This window comes from Corvus brachyrhynchos, unplaced genomic scaffold (assembly GCF_000691975.1).
Source record: "Corvus brachyrhynchos isolate BGI_N302 unplaced genomic scaffold, ASM69197v1 scaffold80, whole genome shotgun sequence".
Lineage (NCBI taxonomy): Eukaryota > Metazoa > Chordata > Aves > Passeriformes > Corvidae > Corvus > Corvus brachyrhynchos.
In genome coordinates this window covers 1,545,809-1,565,222 of record NW_008236769.1, presented here as the reverse complement: position 1 = coordinate 1,565,222, position 19,414 = coordinate 1,545,809, and the positions used below count along the sequence as shown (strand labels likewise).

General features: G+C 39.9%; 1 protein-coding gene and 1 long non-coding RNA gene across 2 annotated transcripts in view; one reads left to right on the top strand and one right to left on the bottom strand.

Annotated features, from left to right (window-relative positions):
- Positions 1-204: 204 nt before the first annotated feature.
- Positions 205-17,626, top strand: LOC108445033. The gene is made up of 4 exons (XR_001859771.1): positions 205-406; positions 13,671-13,872; positions 16,116-16,176; positions 17,524-17,626. It is a non-coding gene; the product is annotated as an uncharacterized LOC108445033 (long non-coding RNA).
- The window catches only part of SEL1L3 (SEL1L family member 3), a 32,109-nt gene continuing 23,930 nt past the window's right edge, over positions 11,236-19,414 (bottom strand). Inside the window, exons 19-23 of the mRNA XM_008645011.2 lie at positions 17,622-17,731; positions 16,192-16,319; positions 14,344-14,446; positions 14,177-14,249; positions 11,236-12,912 (exon numbers count right to left, since the gene is read on the bottom strand). Of these exons, the coding sequence (XP_008643233.2) occupies positions 12,746-12,912; positions 14,177-14,249; positions 14,344-14,446; positions 16,192-16,319; positions 17,622-17,731 (581 nt within the window). The 3' untranslated portion in view covers positions 11,236-12,745. The remainder of the gene's footprint in view (positions 12,913-14,176; positions 14,250-14,343; positions 14,447-16,191; positions 16,320-17,621; positions 17,732-19,414) is intronic.

Genomic DNA, 19,414 nt, shown 5'->3' with positions numbered 1-19,414 from the left:
CCCTCCTGGATGTGAGTCAGAGGTATAATACCTGAGAGGCAACTGCTAAAGCTGTTAAGATGTCTTGACCATGTGTAACAGGTGATTTGAATAAATTACATTGAGCCATAGCTTAGTGTAAAGCTTATGGGCTTTCTTCACCATGTGCAGCAGTACCTTGCCAGGGGAGGCTTGTCACACTGTACTGGCAGGAATGTTTGAAGCTACACTTACTCAGCCTCTGTAACTTTTAATTAAAACCCAGTTTTAGGACACCCCATTGGGTAATTTTTGAGCAAGAATAATTAATGAGATGTTCGGTCAATGAAAATGTTTCCACAGAGACACTATAGACATCATCACAGAAGGTGTTTTGGGGGTCAAAAACTCAAGGTAGAAGGACCACTCAGCCAGATCATCCACAAAGGTAAAACATAACCCCTCGGTGTGTTAGTGCATTTGTAGGGCAGTGAATATTTGGGAGATGTGGTAGGATACAGTAGCCAGGTCTGTTCCTCTGGGGTAGTCCCCATACTCACCCCATCAATGTGGTGGAGCTGTAGGGTCTTGAGGACACCCTGGTTCTTGGGGGGTTGGACACCAGGCATGGGGGCTGGCTCAGGCACAGGGCAGAATGTAGAAGGAGATCAGTTCAGTCATAGATTTAAGCCAAAATGTCAGATAGATGAGTTTTTTACAAAATGCTCTGTTCCTCAGTAGACAGTGAACACTTACTGCTTTCACATCAAATTTAGCATTTAAAAGGCTTAGAAGCCTTTTAAAATCAACAAGGGAGACAGGATGGCAGAATTCCTGTAGCGTACATAGAGCATCTTCAACAAAGCAAACTCTGCTTAATGGAGACTATCACAGAGCTGAGAATGGATTTCACATCTAACCAGTAGAAAGGGCCATTTCAGCACCATCTATTGACATGTCCTGGCAATTCTCCTAGTTTCAAATCCCAGAGGAATTAAAAATTGCCTCACCTGGGCCAGGTGCCTTGTGCACCTCAGGCAGAGGCATTTACTTCAGTCTCTGTAGGGCACAATTTTCAAAGCCTACCTCTGCCTGAATGTGCATGTTGTATGACAGGCAGTTCTTAGTCTTAGGCCTGCAAATGACTAGTAGGATAACTGGTGCTGGGTAAGATATCGCAAGCAGTCAAAATGTTGTTTATTTTTAAATAATCACATGTATTTCCATATGTGGAAAAAAGAAAATTAAGTAGAAATGAAAAATAATGAAGTAGTCCTCAAAATGTTACTTTATACCTATTGGATTACAAGCAAATGCCATTCAAGACAAGCTGGAAAACTTTTCTTTCTGCTAAAAGTTTCAAGCAGCTTTTCATCTCAAAAAGCATGAGAATAATTATCCTAGAGAAATAAAGTATCTGAAATAACTAAATCAAGGTTCCTGGGGCACAGCTGGGGAGGCTTAAAAGCAAAATAAAGTTATTGAAAACAGCTGAAAAGTGACTGAAGAAAAACAGCTTTTGCTAGGAGCAGTCAGCTTCAGGCTTGCTGGTATGAGCCAGAAGCAGCTCTGTGTTTGTGTGCCTGGAGTTTTGCTCATGGTAGGCAGGGCTGCTCCTGGAGACACATAGTCTGAGACTGTGGCTGTTTACTGAGGAGGTAAGTGTTCAAATTTATTATAATTTGGTGTATGTTACTTGGTCTGAACCCACAGTATTATAGCGGGAAGGAACAAGGTTTCTATTCAGAGTATTTTCTTGAACCAGAGGAGATGTGGGGGAAGGAATTTTTTTTTCTTGGGGCATGTCAACAATGTTCTGAAGGATGTACTCATTGAGGATATTTTTGTTGATTTTTATTGCAGTAGTGTTATTCTTTTCTTTCTCTTCCCGAGTCATGAGCTAACTTGCATGGAGGTTTTGAATGCAGTCAAAACTTGCTCTGCTGGCTGTGTGGTGGGCATGATGGGAAAATACCAGCTGATTCTTTATTATGTCTGTAGGAGAGAAAAACATCCAGTCTTTCTGCAAAAATATCCCATTTCTATCAGAAACTGTCCTGCTGGTTGTGTATGATATTTCCTCTGAAGTCAAATGTTCAAGGGCACAATCTAATTCTTCACTTTTTTTATCGGTGGGACACAAGCCTTGAGGATACGCAGTTATGTGTGCTTCCAGAAAACAGAGGTCTTGAAGGAGGACACTGAGAGAGTGATTCTATGTTCTGATTCTAAGGGAGGTAAAATAAATGTCTTGTAATGTAGGTTATGCACCTCACGAGTTTACACCACCTGTGCCAATTAATGTATGCTGGTGTGGACTACCCTTCAGTGGCTGAGATGTATTCTGGGGCTGGTGGCACAGAAGCTTTGGCAAAGTATGGAAAATTTATAGGGTATAAGCAGCAGACCACAGTCCAGCCATGTCCTGGACCAGTTATGGATGTTCAAAGTCTAGATGCTTCCTGTGGCATTGCCACCCAACATCAGCAATCTAACACAGCTTATGAACTTGAGCTGCGTTCAAGAACTTGCAGTCTGGACTTCACCCAGAGCCTGAAAGGGAACAGTTATCTCCTCACTAAAGAGCAGAGGTCAACTTTCTAATAGCATCTGGGATAGTCCTTGCAAGGATGATTCATTCTTGAAGTACTCGGTCTTGACTTATGCTACACATAAGCTTCTAGGGGAATATTCTAAGCTCTTCTGTGCTGTTATAAACAAAGTCACTGTAATTATCAGAGAAATGCAACCAAGACCCAGAGAACTGCTCTTTTCTTTCTGTATAGAAGAGTGATGGAGACTTTAAAAGGCTTTGGAATACTCTCAGGACTCCAGTGACTGTAGGGTTTGGTGTTTTCTGTATGTCCTTGTTCCTTTTATTTTTCCATTGCTTCAATTTACTCACAGTCAAACAAAAATGGCTTTCTTTTACAGTTAGCCTCAATTTACAGCACAAAACTCTGGGTTTGTTTGTTGTGCTGCTTTTGGCTGAGTTAATTTTCTTTACAGTAGCTGGTATGGGGTCATGTTTTGGATTTTTGCAGAAAACAGTGTTAATAATATGGAAATTGCATTATTGCCAAGCAGTGCCTACACAGCATAAAAGCCTTTTCTGCTCCCTACCCCATCCCACCAGCGAGGAAGCTGGGGGTGCACAATGAGTTGAGAGGTCACACAGCTGGGACAGCTGACCCCAACTGACCCAAGGGAGATTCCATCATACTGAGCACATACAGCTGGGGGAAGAAGGAAAGGGAGACATTTGGAGGGATGATGTTTGTCTTGCCGAGTCACTGTTATATGTGATGGAGCCCTGCTGTCCCGGGGATGTCTGAACACCTCCCTGCCCATGGGAAGCATGAAAGAATTCCTTGTTTTGCTTTGCCTGTATGCATGACTTTTGCTTTACCTGTTAAACTGTCTTTATCTCAACACACAAGTTTCTTCACTTTTATTCTTTCAATTTTCTCCTCTCATCCTGGAGGACTGTGTGTGAACGAGTGGCTGTGTGGGGCTTAGTCACCTCCTGGGGTTAACCCATATCATGTGTCAAGGAGATCAAGGGTGAGATAAATATCTAAAATATTTTAGATCAATTATTCTTTAGTGAAGGAGCATTAATATTGTGTATCTTCAAAAACTGCATCTTGAACTTCTTTGTCCTAGGCGTGTGTTTGTTAACACTAGTGTAAGCATTTAAATGTTTGAAAGCAAACCCTTTCATTGGATTAAGTGAAAGAATCAATTGCAGGTATCTTACACATTTGCAGAAGGGGCCTTCATTAAACCCAGACTCCCATCATCACCCTTTCAAATAGTTCTGGAATTATATGAGGCAGGTACACAAAGCACAGGGTAGATATCTAATTTTCTGCTTTCATCTGCAAGTGGTGGTGGCGGTGGCATAAGTGGGTTCCTGGGGAATTTTAATGTTACTGTTTTTGTAGGCAGAGTTATGGCCATCAAAATTATTTCATCTGAAGGAGGGATTTTTTTTTTTTTTTTTTTTTAATGCACATACCCTTAACATGCATTTAATGGCATCAGAGAAGAATCTAAATATTCCTGGCATAATGGCATTAGGGCACAAGTTAAATAGGCAGGGGAGGCGGCAGTGGTTTGCAGGCTAATCTGGTGCTTTCTTGTTTTCTGCCTCTTTCTTGCTAACTGAATTATCACATGCGATACCAAAGCTCTCTTGGAAAGGTGCATAGGGTATTTTATTATTAGAAACCACCTTGTTCAGCATTTCAATCTGTCATATCAACAACAGAGTGTAACCAACTCTGTCATAAACTATTCCTCTGTGGGGCTGATAGTATCCAAGTGCCAAGGATATCCTATGCATTGGCACTGGATATTCAAGATATGAAAAAGAAGCTTTTTAAACTCCTTTTAACATTTCAAAGACACAGAGGGTATGTTTGCAGAGCACACTAATGTAGTGCCATGCAGGATAGATGAATTTGCCCTAGGAGAGCCCAAAAAACAGGCTGGGCAGCAACACTGCTGCCTGATAGCCTCTGACCCCTGGCACAAAGAGCTCATGCCTGCACTCACCATGGTTATCGCTGCATGGCTGTCACTCCTCTGGTGGATTTCGGCCTCTGTAAGGACATGCTTTTAATCAGTGTAGGTTTACTATTTAATCACTTTTAATCCTCTTAATTTGAATTGGGTATCTGAAGAATGTGGCAATTACTCTAGGCTTTGAAATATTTGGATTCATGTCTCTACTTTATGGCAGCTTTTCAGGTCAGTAAAATAACTCTTAAATACTGGCCTATTAGTGTTTCTGAAGGCTGCTGGTGATTTTATAAAAAACTTACTGATTGGGGTCAGGCACAGCTGATTAGTAAAGGCTTAAAAAGATGCAGAGGAAAAATTTCTAATCACAGAATGGGTAAGGTTGGAAGAGACTAAATTTGGTTTGTTACATGGTCCAAGCTCCGTGCTCAGGCAGGGTCATCCTAGAGTACCTGGTGCGGGATTACATTCAGACAGTTCTTGAATATCTCCATTGACAGAAATTCCAAGACCTCTCTGGGCAACCTGTTCCAGTACTCTGTCATCCACAGAGTAAAGAAGTTCTTCCTCATGTCCAGGTAGCACTTCCTGGGCATCAGTTACTGCCCGTTGCCTCTTGTCCTGTTGCTTGGCACCACTGAGCAGAGCCTGGCTCCATCCTCCTGACACCCTCCCTTCAGATACTGACAGACATTGATGAGGTCCCTTCTCAGCTGTGTCTTCTTGAGGCTGAACTGACCCAGCTCACTCAGCCTGTCCTCCTAACAGAGGTGTTCCAGCCCCTTAATCATCCTCACAGCCCTCTGCTGGACCTGTTCCAGGAGCTCCATGTCTCTCTTGTGCTGCGGAGCCCAGAACTGGACACAGCACTCCAGGTGCACCTCACCAGGGCTGAGTAGAGGGGCAGGATCACCTCCTTCAATCTGTTGGCAATGTTTAATGCACCCCAGGGTACCATTGGCCCTCTTGGCCACAAGGGCACTGCTGGTTCATGGACTGCTTGTTGTCCACCAGGATCCCCAGGTCTTTCTCTACAGAGCTGCTCTCCAGCACGTCAGCCCCCAGTCTGTGCTGGTGCATGGGGTTATTCTTCCCCAGGTGCAGGACCCTGTATTTTCCTTTGTTGAATTTTAGATGGTTCTTCTCTCCCCATCTCTCCAGCCTGTCAAGGCAAGAGATGGTGTTGAAAGCCTTGCTGAAGTTGAGGTAGAAAACATCCTCTTCTTTCCCTTCATCCATCCAGGTAGCTGTTTCATCACAGAAGGCAAGCAGGTTGGCCAAGCATGATTTATCTTAAGTGAGTCCATGCTGACTATTCCTGATCACCTTCGTGTCATCCATGTGGATAGAGATGGCCTCTAGAATGAGGTGCTCCATCATTTCTCCAGGGACTGAGGTGAGGCTGACTGGCTGGTAGTTTCCTGGGTCCTCCTCCTTGTCCTTTTTGAAGACTGGGGTGATGTTTGCTTTCTTGCAGTCCTCAGACACCTCTCCTCACCTCTATGACCTTTCAAACATGACCATAAGCAGCCTTGCTATGGTGTCTGCCAGCTCTCTCAGCACTCATGGATGTGTTCTGTCAGGGCCCATGGACTTGTTGATGTCAGGTTTACCTGGGTGTTCTGTAACTCATTTTTCCTTGACCAAGGAAAATCTTCTTTCCATCATTCCCTCACCCTGGTCTCATGGGTCAGAGATTCCTGAGGGCTGGTCTTGTCAGTGAAGGCTGATGCAAAGAAGGTGTTAGGTAACTCTGCTTTCTTTGCATGCTTTGTTACTTAAGTCCCCCTCCATTTAGTGACAGGCCCACATCATCCTTTGCTTTTCCTTTTGTTATTGATGTATTTGAAGAAGCTTTTATTTTCCTTGACATCCTTGGCCAGATTTAATGTCAGATGGGCCTTGGCCTTCCTGGTCTCAGTCCTATTTACTCTGAAAATATCCCTGTATTCATTCAGAGTGGCTCAACCCTGCTTCCATCTCAAGTGTGTTTCCTGCTTACACTTGAGTAATGACAGGAGTTCTTTAAACATCCACATAGGTCTCTTCACACCCTTGCCTGACTTCTTGCTCATTGGGATGCACTGTTCTTGAGTCTGGAGGAAGTGATCCTTGAATATCACCCAGCTCTCTAGTGCCTGTTTCCATGGGTTTCTTCTTGGAAGATCCTTGAAGAGGCTAAAGCTAGCTCTCGTGATGTCTGTGGTTGCAACCTTGCTTCCTGCCCCATTTCGTCTTTGCCCGATACTGAACTCCTAATCTCATGGCCACTGCAGCCAAAGCTGCCCCCAGCCTTCACATCTCCAACCTTGGAGGCCTTCCCTGTTTGTTAGCATGAGGTTGAGAAGCACACTATTCCTTGTGGGATGCTCCACTACCTGTGTTAGGAAGTTGTCATCAGTGCTTTCCAGGAACCTCCTGGACAGACTGTTTGTGGTTTGCTCTGTTGCTCCTCCAGCTGATGTCAGTGTAGCTAAACTCACTCACAAGAACCAGTGCTTGTGATTTTGAGCCTACTTACAGCTGCCAGTAGAAGGCCTCACCCACTTCCTTCTCCTGATCAGGCTGCCTGATTCTGTACAACTTCTAACATTTGTTTAATGAACTAGCCTAGAGTTTTCTGCATTAGAGTAAGTGTATCTGGGTTTCCCCTACTGTTATTATAACCAACTGAACTGCAAAGGTTAACTTGTTTTCTGGGACTAGCATACTGTATTTTTATTGGAAAGGCTGTCTATGTGCAACTGGACCTGGCTTGGAAGAGCAATGCAGCACTCATGAGAGAGAGGAGCCTCTAAACCTTGCCACCTAGGTAGAAGACAGAGTTGATATGGGACAAGGAGGCAGGGACAGTGTTATTGCCACTACAAACTCTGCAGAGCAGAAGGGGAAAACTACAATTTGGTCTTCGTGAAACAAGATAAAACATGAATGGAGGCTTTAATTTCTCATTCCAGTTAAGTCAGTACTGGTGTGTTTTGGAAAAGCTGTGTTCTACAAACACGTGCCAAGCACACCTCTCTCAAGAAAGCAAGCCTTCAAACCAGCTCTGAACACAGTGGGCCTGCTGGAAGGCTCACACTGATAAACAGGCTGGTGAAATTGGAAGGACTAATCTCAGCTGTTGCTTGGGGGTGGAATGGAGCTTCATGGCCTGTAAGAGAGGCAAACAGTCTTGGTTTGTCTGCACAATTAAACTGAACAAGGTCTGGAGGATATGCTTAGGCACTGGGTCGTGATTATCTCAGCTATTTGGGGGTGTGCTGCTTGACCTAGCTCAAGCCCATTTGAGAAGAATCCTCCTAGACAATGGCTGGGCACCATTTGGGGACTTTATGGACCAAGACTGGTCCCAAGAAGCAGCAGATGAGGTAAATGGGTTCACAGGAAGGGTTTAACTCATCACAAAGACAGCAGAGCTTGACCTTGGTTAGTTTATTAATACAAATCTATCTAGGGAGATTTGCTTATAACTTGCAGAATTACTTGCTGTGTAAATCCATTACTCAGGCCATGCTGTAATGAACAGATAGATAATGCCAAGCAAGTATCTCAGTTCCTGCCTTGGCAGACTGTCAAAAAAGGGTGCTAGGTTTGCTAATGGACTTGTGCTTTTTTCTGTTCACCTGGCAGAACCGATAAGAGCAAATGGCAATGCTGTGCATTAGAAGCTATCTAGACAGTTCATGAGTGATTAAGAAGGGGTCAGTGCAGACAAACAAAAGAAACAACAGAAATCAGAAAATGCAGACTGGGAAGGGAAGCAAGGTCAACAAATACGTTAGCAGAAAGATCACTGAACACAGTTATAAACAAACTTGTTACAGCCAGTTTTCTTCTAAGGCGTTATTAACATGCCCAAAGGTGGATGGGTATCTGATAGCACTTGTCAAACAACCCAAGTCCCTGAAGTCAACAGGCACTCAGCATTGTTGGTGCAATTTCAGTTTGGAACATTGGTGCTTCAGAATATCTGATCTGCTGCAGGTGATTCGGTTTCTGCTCAGTTGTGTTTCTTGGGGTTTTTTCTCATTTACTTTAACTGGTACATAAGCATATACTGCAATAATGCAAGTGATCTTTTCCTTTCCATTTTGGTTACTCATTTCCCCATATCTGGTCTGATTTTGATGCTCACTGATCTGTATGTGGCTGCTTTTACACAGACACTACTTTGGCCTAGACTCATTGTTACTTTCCTTACTGCAAATATAATTTAGTCTCCTGGCATAGGAATTAGGTATTTAGATAAATATCGAGGCTGTGCTGCATTTCCAACACACCTATATTCCAGATGCTGGGTTTTTTTAATTTACAATTTTCTGTTGATTATTCAGGGATTATTCCTGTCACCTACATCTTAGAAGACAGCATAGGAAATTGCTCCATGCTCAGATTCCCTTTGACATTCTCTAGTTTTCTTACCCTTGGGCTTTTTCTTAAAGAATCCAGCCTTTTGTTTTCTTCCTACATCCCAGTCTTTTAATCCAGTTCACACATTTATGGCAGGAAGGAGAGGGTGTAGGGATGGAATTCCTCTGACAAAGCTTATTCAACTTGTTTCATACCTTTGTGCTACCTTTCATCCACGATAAGGATCAACAGCCAGTGTTAAATAGTCCATTAGTCAATGGGGGCAGCTTACACAGACAAGAATCTGCTATAAATCAATTCTCCTCACAGATAATCCATGTTTCACATACGGTTTTTAAAGATCATCTATGCTTTTCCAGTAGCTCAAACACAAAAATACCAGCAAGGGGTATGTTTATAACATGTAATCAGCATACCAGGACTAATTCGCAAGTATTGTCCCCTCTATCACAAAGTAAGATTTCTATTGCAAGGTCTTCATATGGAACTTTAAGTCTCTCCTCATGCCTATTTATTGGAATGCAAAGCTCTTCACTCTATGGTCTGGGAAGCAACACCATGCAGTCAGTGGTCAGTTGCCCACATATGGATGCCCCCCACCTTCAGTGCTGTCCTGCTACTACCACACTGTGCAATTCAGAGCTGAACAAACTTTTCAGCATAGTTGCAAATTCTCTCATAACTGGTTTGAATTGTTTCCTTCATAAACCTGTAGTTAAGTACTCAGAACTGCTCAACATTGACTTCTTATTTTTAGCTTATCTTCACCTGATTCTTCCTTCTTCCCATGGCACTTTGATACATTGCATGTAGCAACTTCTCTCCCTTGTCACTGTCTGTAAGACAAATTCATTTAGCTGGTGTAAACTGCATTCATTTCAGATAATTTGGCACCTACTTTTTAAATAACCCCTCCAAAATTCCTTGTTGTCTGTACTAGAGATGATTCTGAGCTGAATCAAGGGAGATCAAAAAGTGGTCATCACTTACACACTGCCTTATGCGTGACGTGTGTTGTTCAGATGGCTGGACTTCTATCAAATACATGTAAACAAAGTATAGAGGGCATTTTAGCTCTACAACTGTGATTTATTATTTCCTTATTCCCACCCTGAACACTCAGCATGGGCTGCGGAAACAATAAACTTCGGTGACCATGTTTCAATTTAAGAAAAATAATTTTTGATACAGCAACTCTTTTCCCCTTTTCTCCCTGCTTTCCTTGTGGGTGTCGTAGAACTATGTAGCTGCTTTGCTTAAATAACCATTCTTTCTCTCTGGGAATTGGTTGATTCTCTAGGTTGTCAAGTAATAGCCCCCTGGATCTTATGAGAAGTGAAGGATAATAATGTAACTGTTATTATTTTAGCCTTCAGGATTGCCAGTTTGTTGTGAAGAGTTGCTTATCTTAACATACTTTGGTACAACTTCTGATGTAATAGGTAACAATAAACAAAGATGGAACTATTAACTGCTGGTGTCATGAAATATATTGCAGCTTCAGCAATTGCCTTCTGAAATACAGATGTGAAATCGTGTTTCTGACAGAACTCTTCAAATTAGTTAATTACTAGAGTTCAGAACATGGGCTTTAGAGAGGAAAACAGAGTGAGCCTGAGTGCTAACGCTTAACTCTGACCTGTATGTACACAATCTAAACCACTGCTGCTCTGAGAACTCCTGGATTGCAACACATGGGTTGCAATCACACCACCACTGACAAACTCTCATGGGATTAATATTTCACCAGGGGCTTCAGTTTTGCTACATGTGACATTTGTAGCAAAATACACCTTTCACATGTGGCTAATTATAAGCAAGATTTGTCTTAAGCATGTCCACATAGTTTTTTGTGAATATCTAACTGTGCACGTCATTTGGTACCTAACCTAACACCATGCCTACGTTGGGACATTTGTCTACTTGTCTTCAAGGGCTACACTTGACTTTCTGCAATGCTTCTGTGTTTACCGTCTAAACCTGCTCCAGTTTTAATAGAGGTGCACAGTTTTCTTTTATTAGGTGATAAAAATACAGTTGAGAGGGCTCTTGAAATAGCCATATCTTTGCGTTAAGGAATTTGATATAGTTAAATTTAGCTGCATACATTTTTGCAACTCAAAATAGACTCAAAAATAATGGGGACCATTTGCAATGGATATCAAAAACACATAATCTAGCCCCAGTGAGTACAACAGTTTAGTATGTAAAAGTCAGGCTCCTTTGTAACACATTAAAATACCAACCTAGACATAGAACAAAATATGTATCTACAACTGTACTGAGAACAAAAAGTACTCCTTGCACAGTTCTTGATCAAATAAATAAAAAACTCATTAACGTGGCACATAATTTACTTTCTCAGTGGGAGGGGGAGGAGCTTCAGCATCTTCATTTTTATTTCATGACTTGTCAATGGAACCACTGCCTCAAAGCATCAACTCTTAATACTTTTGAGTTTTCAGGTTTCTGCAAGTGAAACGTGTCCCGATGATATGTGTGTATAGACATTTATATAGAAATATAAAAATCTCTCTTGAAGGTCAGAGCTTTTTTTCCTTTTAAATGATTCCTTTCTTACTGAAACCTCCTATGTCTTGCTTGAAAAACGAAACTGTTACAGGTTTGCTCTGTGAGAAGACTGTATTCTTCAATGAAAGTAAAAGCTGATTGTCTCATTTGAAGCTAAGAAAACAGGCATGTAAATAATAATCTTGAGAGATTGCAACAGCAGGATACTATTTCATCAAAGAGGTGCCTTAAAAGAAATTCCTCCACATACAGCTTGAATTAGAAAAATATTTTTATTTATAAGAGTAAATAATGTAGTGCAATGCGAGTGGATTTAACCCTCAGTAATGCATAGATTGATGCAATTTATAGTCTGTGATCTACATCATTTTGCAGAGGTGCCTGCACACCTGTTGTAAAGGTTAGACCTTCCCTACAGCCACTTTACAGACAGCTTTAAATCAGATAAAAGGCATTTGCACTCCATACATGTTATCCATATTTCCCATCCAACATTTATCAAATAAACTGTCACTTAACTAGGTGTCTTTTAGCATTACTGTAGAACATGAAATAAATCCTTGCTAGTGTTATCTGTGGAAGAATCCAAAACCAAATTTCTGTTCACTTTGTGGCCCCTGATCACACTTAAATATTCTTTTATTTACTCATTAGGGGAGCTCCTTTCTCTAATCAGTGGCTCTTGGTAGGAAGGGAAACATTTTGTTGTGTCCACCAGGGAACTGTGGACGCTTGTAAAACTTTGACTAAAACTTAGCCAGCAGCACTAATATGTTATGATCATATTGCAAATATTCCTGGTATGTTTTCTTTCAAAACAAAATGCTTTTCACATTAAAAAATTAGCATGGAATATAAAATGCCAAAAACCTCATTGTTACCATTGCATGTACTGAAGTCCTGACTGGTTTCCATGGAACTGTTGGTGACTGGGTTTTGCTTTTATGTAATTTCCATGATTCAAACTTGGAATTTCATCACTAAATAAGCTAAAATGTGGTAAAAGTAATTTAATAAGAGATTAGACATGTAAATAGAACTTCATTAAAACCTGTAGGATGTTTGCTTATTTTTCAATTAGGCAAAGACTTTGCAGGTTTCCTTCCAGGTCCTTCCATGACATACAGTATGATCACGTGTTGGGTATAGTGAGAGAATCTGCATCATCTGTTTGGAGTTAAAAAAATTATAGGGACAGTTTTCCTCTGCAGTGGAGAAGTCAGATCAGTGAACTTCCCTACAACTTCAGCTGTTGGCCTGCATTATTAATGCCATGTACAGGGTTGGTTGCCAGTTCTTAGATTCGCAGTTGTTCATATCCCACCTTCCCAATGGATGTCAAGAAAACTACACTTCAGCTTGTAACAAGAGGATTCTGAGGGTTTGACTCCTGCTGTGATAAATCATTCGAAAGAGTAGGTTCATCTTGCTGTAATCTGGTAGCATGCTCGTTATCATTCACTAAGGAAGAAGGGACGTCATCTGACAATGGTTCTGATCTTCTTCCAGCAGAATTATGGGCTTCAGAAAAACATCAAAAGAAATTATTTTAAAAACCCCACTGTGTCTAGGGAGTCTATTAATTAATATTTAAATATTATGTGGATGTAAAATTACATATAAAGATAATATTCAAAGGTTTGGAAATACTGAAAGAAAAATATCTATAACTATATACTTTATACATATGTTGTGTGATTTCCAAGTAACATAAATTAATAGCTAGTAAGAAAACAAAGCAGGCTTTCAGAATTATTTCCATATTCAGCATATTATTCACAGTTACATGTCTTAATTCAAATAATATTTTCAGATTTAATGGTATTGGGTTTTTGACAACCTACACCTATAGGAAATAAATGTGAAAGTAATTTTTTTGGTGTTTTGTTATGGAAATACATCAGAACCTTGTTTTCTGACATACACTTAAGTTGCCTACTGGGGTTAAAACACAACATCAAAAAATGTATGTAGTGGAAGAAATTCTTTTTATAACTGGTAATATTCACTTCACAATTTCCTGATCAAGTCTTGTGATCTGAAATGAAATGCTTGATTGAAGCAGGAAATGCTTTTTAAATGATGATTCATTATTTTTCATGTGATGGTAGGGGTTTTCTCCCCTTTCCTCAGCAATGTAGTTTTGTCTTTGATATCTCTTTCAATATGGTAGAAAACATGATGGCACTTTTAACAGACTGAAGTCAGGCACTTGATCTTCTATTTGTTAATGTTCTTTGTGCCATCAAAAGAGACAGAGCCAAACTTTCTGTTTTAAGACAGGAGGAGGAGTCTGCAACTCCTGACTGCATCTATTTCCTGATTCTGTTACTGGTGTGAAGAATCTGAACTGACTCTTCTTAAGTTACTCCAATGTACCAGCTCTTGGAACCTCACTTCTTCTCCCACCTTGCATCTGAAGTGATCCAGTCATATCAAACAGGCAAGACACTTTGATTGCATATTGCAGAGACTACATAGGTAATCAAACTCATAATTCCTGTAATAATACTGCATGTTGAGAGATGGGGAACAATCTCATGCAGTTAATATTTTTATTAAGAATCTCCTTTATCAAGGGAAGTTTTTCAGAAACCAATGGGTTTAAAGTTATGCCTTTCTTCATCTACCCCTTCTTAATGATAAAAAAGTTACTTGTGTGTCAAAGAAGCTACTGCTCAGAGGTACTTCTATCACATCTAGAATTCAGCTTTTATAGTTGATGGTCTTATTGAAATAAAAAGATCACTCCTCTTTCTTCAGTTTTACTATGACCCATACTTACCAGATAAAGACTGAAAAGACTGCACTGCAAATGCAACAAGAATAGATAAAAGAAAGGTTCCCATGAAGTAGATCTGTGACAGGAATTTTAAAAACAGAGTTAGAGCAGTGCAAAGCCAAGGTCATGTTCCAAATGAACTGTGCATGTAATAAAGGAGCACTACATACCAGAGTAGAGTGTAAAACATTGTTCCAGAGAACTCTCATGTAAAAATAAAGCAATGCTAATGAACATGGACTGATTGATTCTTGGTTACTATTATTCCAGCACCTACAACAAGAACATTAAAACAACCAATTAATCCTCCTCCACAATTTTGTGGCATCAATCATCTGGGAATCTCAAGTGGGTTTGTGGAACCAGTAAGCCAGAAAAACAAACAAATATCATCATCCCTATCTCACAGATGGTGAAGTAAAAATTCAGAAAAATGCCATCTTAAACTTATTAAGTACAGAATACCTTACCCTAGAAGTGTATTTTTTATTTTCTTACTAGTCAACAATGGGTCTAAGCATCCAGGCTATACATGCAAAGCAGTCACAGTTCAAGTTCTAAGTAATGTGAGTTAACAGCAGAAGGACTTGATTTAAAATTAGACGTACAAAATTTAGTTGTCCACACAGAATGCTGGTGCTAAACGTCCTTTAAGAGACAATGCATATGACAGAATGAAGTCCAAGCTTGAAGAGTGTTCTAGCTGACTAGCACAAGGTCCCTACCTCCTGTGGGGTGAGCTGAGCAGCTTTCTCAGTCCATCAAATAGGACTTCATTTACTAGGGGAGTTTAGACAGCTAAATCACAGGCACCTATTTTAAGCTTCAATTGATTCTTTTCTACAAAGCTAAGGAGGGAGTGGTGGGGTATCTATATCGATATATACATTTTCTATATAAATTTTGTTATAAATATACATATAATTTAGTTATTAAGTCATAGATTGTGTACATGTGTATATATACATATATATCAATACATAAAAGTACGTGCCTTTTTGGACAAAAGTGTATGGTGGTGGGAAAATCCTTCAGCACTGTCAACTCTGGAATTACTCTCACAGCAATGCAGGACTGGATTCAGCCCAAGTGAAGGCAGAATTCAAACTCAAGTTTGCAATCCCAGATAGTCCAGAACCCCTATGTATCTGACTGGTAGTTTCATGTGGAGAGGAAGTAATTTAGGGTACAAGTTCAGGCTAACTGCAGTGAAGAGCAATTTCAACAGATTGTTGGTGAATAGACAAATGAGGTTTTTATGCTGGTATCATCTCCACTTTTGTGGGGTCACACAACACTTGGTAGCAAAACAGATGATAAACCACTAACTCTTGATTCACAGCCTTGTGTATTAACCATTATCTCCTCCTTCTTTGAATATTTGAAAGGCAATTCCACAAGTTCACCAAATATTGTGCAGGCTTTGTATTCCCACTGTGCTTTCCAACACCTGTTGCTTAACCTGGGTAAAGGAAACCCATGTTCTGTAGTGGAACCCGAGCACAGTAGGTGGTTTGTGCATGAATAGTGCTGGCACAGGTTGTTCAGGCAGCAGACCTGTAAAGCTTCTCCGGTGTCTAATATTCTGTGCCACAATATCTGTGCCAGGCTGGAACATATTTGCAGAATCAATAGGAAAGATTGCTATTATCCCAGTTACATATTTTTAAATTCTGTGTTATATTATGCTACATTTATAACTGAAATTCTGGTTTGTACTGCACACAAATTGCCAGCGCCTAACTTAGGAACTTAAATATATTTGAACTGAAAAAGACCTCCCTGATTATTGAATCTAGTCCCTGCTATTTCAGGGAACCACATATAATCAGGTCTCTTTAACAGGCATAAACTGAAATATATTTAGGGAATTTAAGAATTTCAAGTATGTTGACCTTAACCTGCCTTAAATCATAAAAGTGAACAAAGTTAATAATTACAGGATTTGCTGCCCTCCAGAGGAAATGCTACTCACATGGAAAACCAGAAAATGCTGATTAAAGGTAAAAAAGACTCACCTGTAATACAGTTCCTGAAGAAGTGATGTATTACTAGAATGCAATGCTTGATCAATTTCCAAGTGATCCAGAATGTAGGAAGGTATGGAGTTGCCCTCTTCTATGACAAGGGCCAGATTAAAGAAACCCTAACAGTAAAAAAACCATGCATTGCTGTTCAAACATTCAATTTTTGTATCTGTATTTAAGCACCAAGTATCTGAATAATTGTAACTGTCTTCCCTAAATTTGTTTAGTATAATGTGATATTCACCGAATAATTATGAGAGCCCTTTCTCTGAAGGGCTTTCAGTGTACTGAAAAGTACAGTGTACCTGTACTCAGGTAAACACTGAAAATGCAAAAGAAGCATTCAGATGTTGTGACACTGTTTTCTTAGCTCGTATCTTTTTCCAGATGGTTTTTTTCTTATTTTTAGTTATTCTTTAAGCACAGTCACCGTATCAAACTGTAATATTTTATCTCCTAGGGAAATACAGACTGAAAGCAGAAATTGATTTCTGTTCTGTTACTGTTCAATTCCCCTTCACCTAGCTCTACAGATCAACAGCATCTGAATAGAGAAATTGAGAGCAGAAGTCTCCTCCAGACAATTTAAGTCCTTAATTTTACGGTTCTGCCTATTTGCACAAGTCTTAGGCAACCCTGTGTCTCTTCAGAGTCATGAAGATGAACACACAAGACATCTTCCACAATTCCCCATCACTTTGACTTTCATACTTTAAAGTAACTATTCATGCATCCCTTCTTTCCTTTGCTAGTTTAGCAGTAATGTTTTTTCCCAATAACCTCAAAACAGAACCCACCTATGCTACCTCTGATAAGTTCACACACAAGCCATGGTCTGGGGATATTGCCATAGGGACAGGGCAAACAGAATATTGCACCCGGGACACTTCAGCAGGGCTTGAGAACAGGAAACTCAGTTGTGAAACAGTCCATGTCTTTAATTATTCTTTAATTATAAAATTAATGTGTATTCTTTAATTATAAAACATTTTAAGATGAAACCTTTGTTAGCGAGCAAAATTCACCCTGGGATTCACTCAATGTACCAAGGGAAATGGACCAGTCTTCTTTTTTATATCCTAAAATGGCAGAGGATAGGACTGGAATACAACCCAGCAGTCTATTAGTTCTTCCTCTTGCAAAAATACCAAGGTCATAACTGAGTCAATTGTGCCAAGGTAAGGTAGCACTGCAGTAGGCCATTTAGCTTACAAAGCAGCCTAATTCTAGGACCACTAATCTCTGCTAAGTTTATCTTCTATTATGAAACAGCAACTACTGACTCACAGGGTATATTGAAATAATTGTAACTTATTCTGGCAGGTTCCTTTGGTGCAGATGAGGCCAAGCAGAAGAACGAGTCACAGCTAAATTCCCAGACTGTTCTACACTATGATGTTTTGCCACAACTGCAGACCCACCTGTGAATCTCCCTCCAAGGCAGCCTGTGCATACATCCGCATGGAGAGCTCAAGGTCTTTAGACTGGTTCTGGTAACCATAGTAGTAGAAATCGCCCATCTTCAAATAAGCTGTGGAAGAAATGAGCAGAAGATCATTTAGACTATTTGTAGCAATAGAATTAACCAACTATTAATGTGATGGAGAAGTTAATAGTAATTCTATTTAAAGCACAATATTAAAAAACAAACACACTCATCCTCTCTGGTTGTCTCTGTGGCTACTTTATATCAGCCTCCCACTGAAAATATTGATCCTGGATGAAATCTCTCATTGTTTCTCTTTAATGAATTTAGTGAATGACATTGCCTTTACAAAAACTGAGACTTAAGAGTCTCTATATTGCATTCCTTCTTCACTTGCTGAATCTGTCTTTGGGCAACCTGAAGCCTTATTAGTCAGATTAGCCCTACTAAGTTAAAGAGGCTTAAAACCATGCCATTTATGTGTTTGCTCTGTACCCGACACTATGGTGGCTGAACCTTCCCCAAAAGTTAGAGAACATTGCTGCTGATAATTTTATTAGTTTCAAATCCAACTCAGCCCTGGACAATGGTAGGGATACAGTTTTCCTGGTCTAGAAGGAAGCGATGCCCAGCAAATATTTTACAAACGTCTTTCTGGGACATTGTACAGTAATGAAATGCATCAAAAAGAGAGGGCATTGACCCAGACAGGAGCAAGCATGATGTTGCACTAATCTGTGCTAATGAATTTAAAAACTCCTATGACTGTGTCTACATTTATCTGACCTAAGCTTTCCTCAAACGGTTTGAAACTCTTCTATACTTTGCCTTGTGCGTCTATAGCAGCTACCTAGAAATCCCACATGTTTTTACAGTGGACTGAAATGGAATGACATTCCCATCCTATGAGTCTGACCTTCAAAAGTTTTTCTAATGTAAGATCGTACCAGTGGATCTACCAAAGGGTCAACCAAGCTACACCTTGCTAAGGTGTCTACAAGCTCCTCAGGAAAGCCAACAGTGTTTGTCAGCTCCTGTGGCTTCAGGCTATATCCACGTGCTATTCAGTTTCCACACATTTAAATGCTCCACACTATGTATTTATTTAAATAGCATGAATTATTTTTACACTCCACTTTTCCACAAGAATGTTACAAATTACTTCAATGTTCTTGTGAGACAATCAGATATTTTCAAATATTCAGTAAAGCTTTCAGAGGCACCAAAATGACTTAGCTATTGAAGTCATAGATGTAGTAGAATTTAAGGCCTGAGGAATGTAACTTATTTGCAAACAGACCTTTTTTTTTTAACAGAGAATCCTTTAGTTCTCCAAGGTAAGCTCAACCAATGTTGATAAACTCTGTACCCTAAGAGAAAAACTAGTAATAAATTAGATAAGGAATCCCTTAGCCTTTATTAGTTTCTCATGACTCAATTATGATATGGAAGTATATTTGCTTTTGGATTTTCCCTTTGATAAACCAAACAGCATGAGCTCCTAGAGTCTACTGCTTTTTTCCTTAAACTTTCAGTCAACTGCTTAGACTCCTAAATATCTAGCCCTTCCTCAGGACTTAGCTTTTTTATTTTATTTTATTAAAATTTTATCCATTTAATGTCATAAAAAGGAAATTTTTGGAAAACGTGTGCTGAAATACAACACTTTAATCACCTTTTCTCTCCTGATATTCCTATCAAAACATGAAAAAGGAAATGTATGATTAGCAGGAATTAATCTTCCCTCAAGTTGCTTACTCACATACAAGTTGTGACAAACACAGTTTT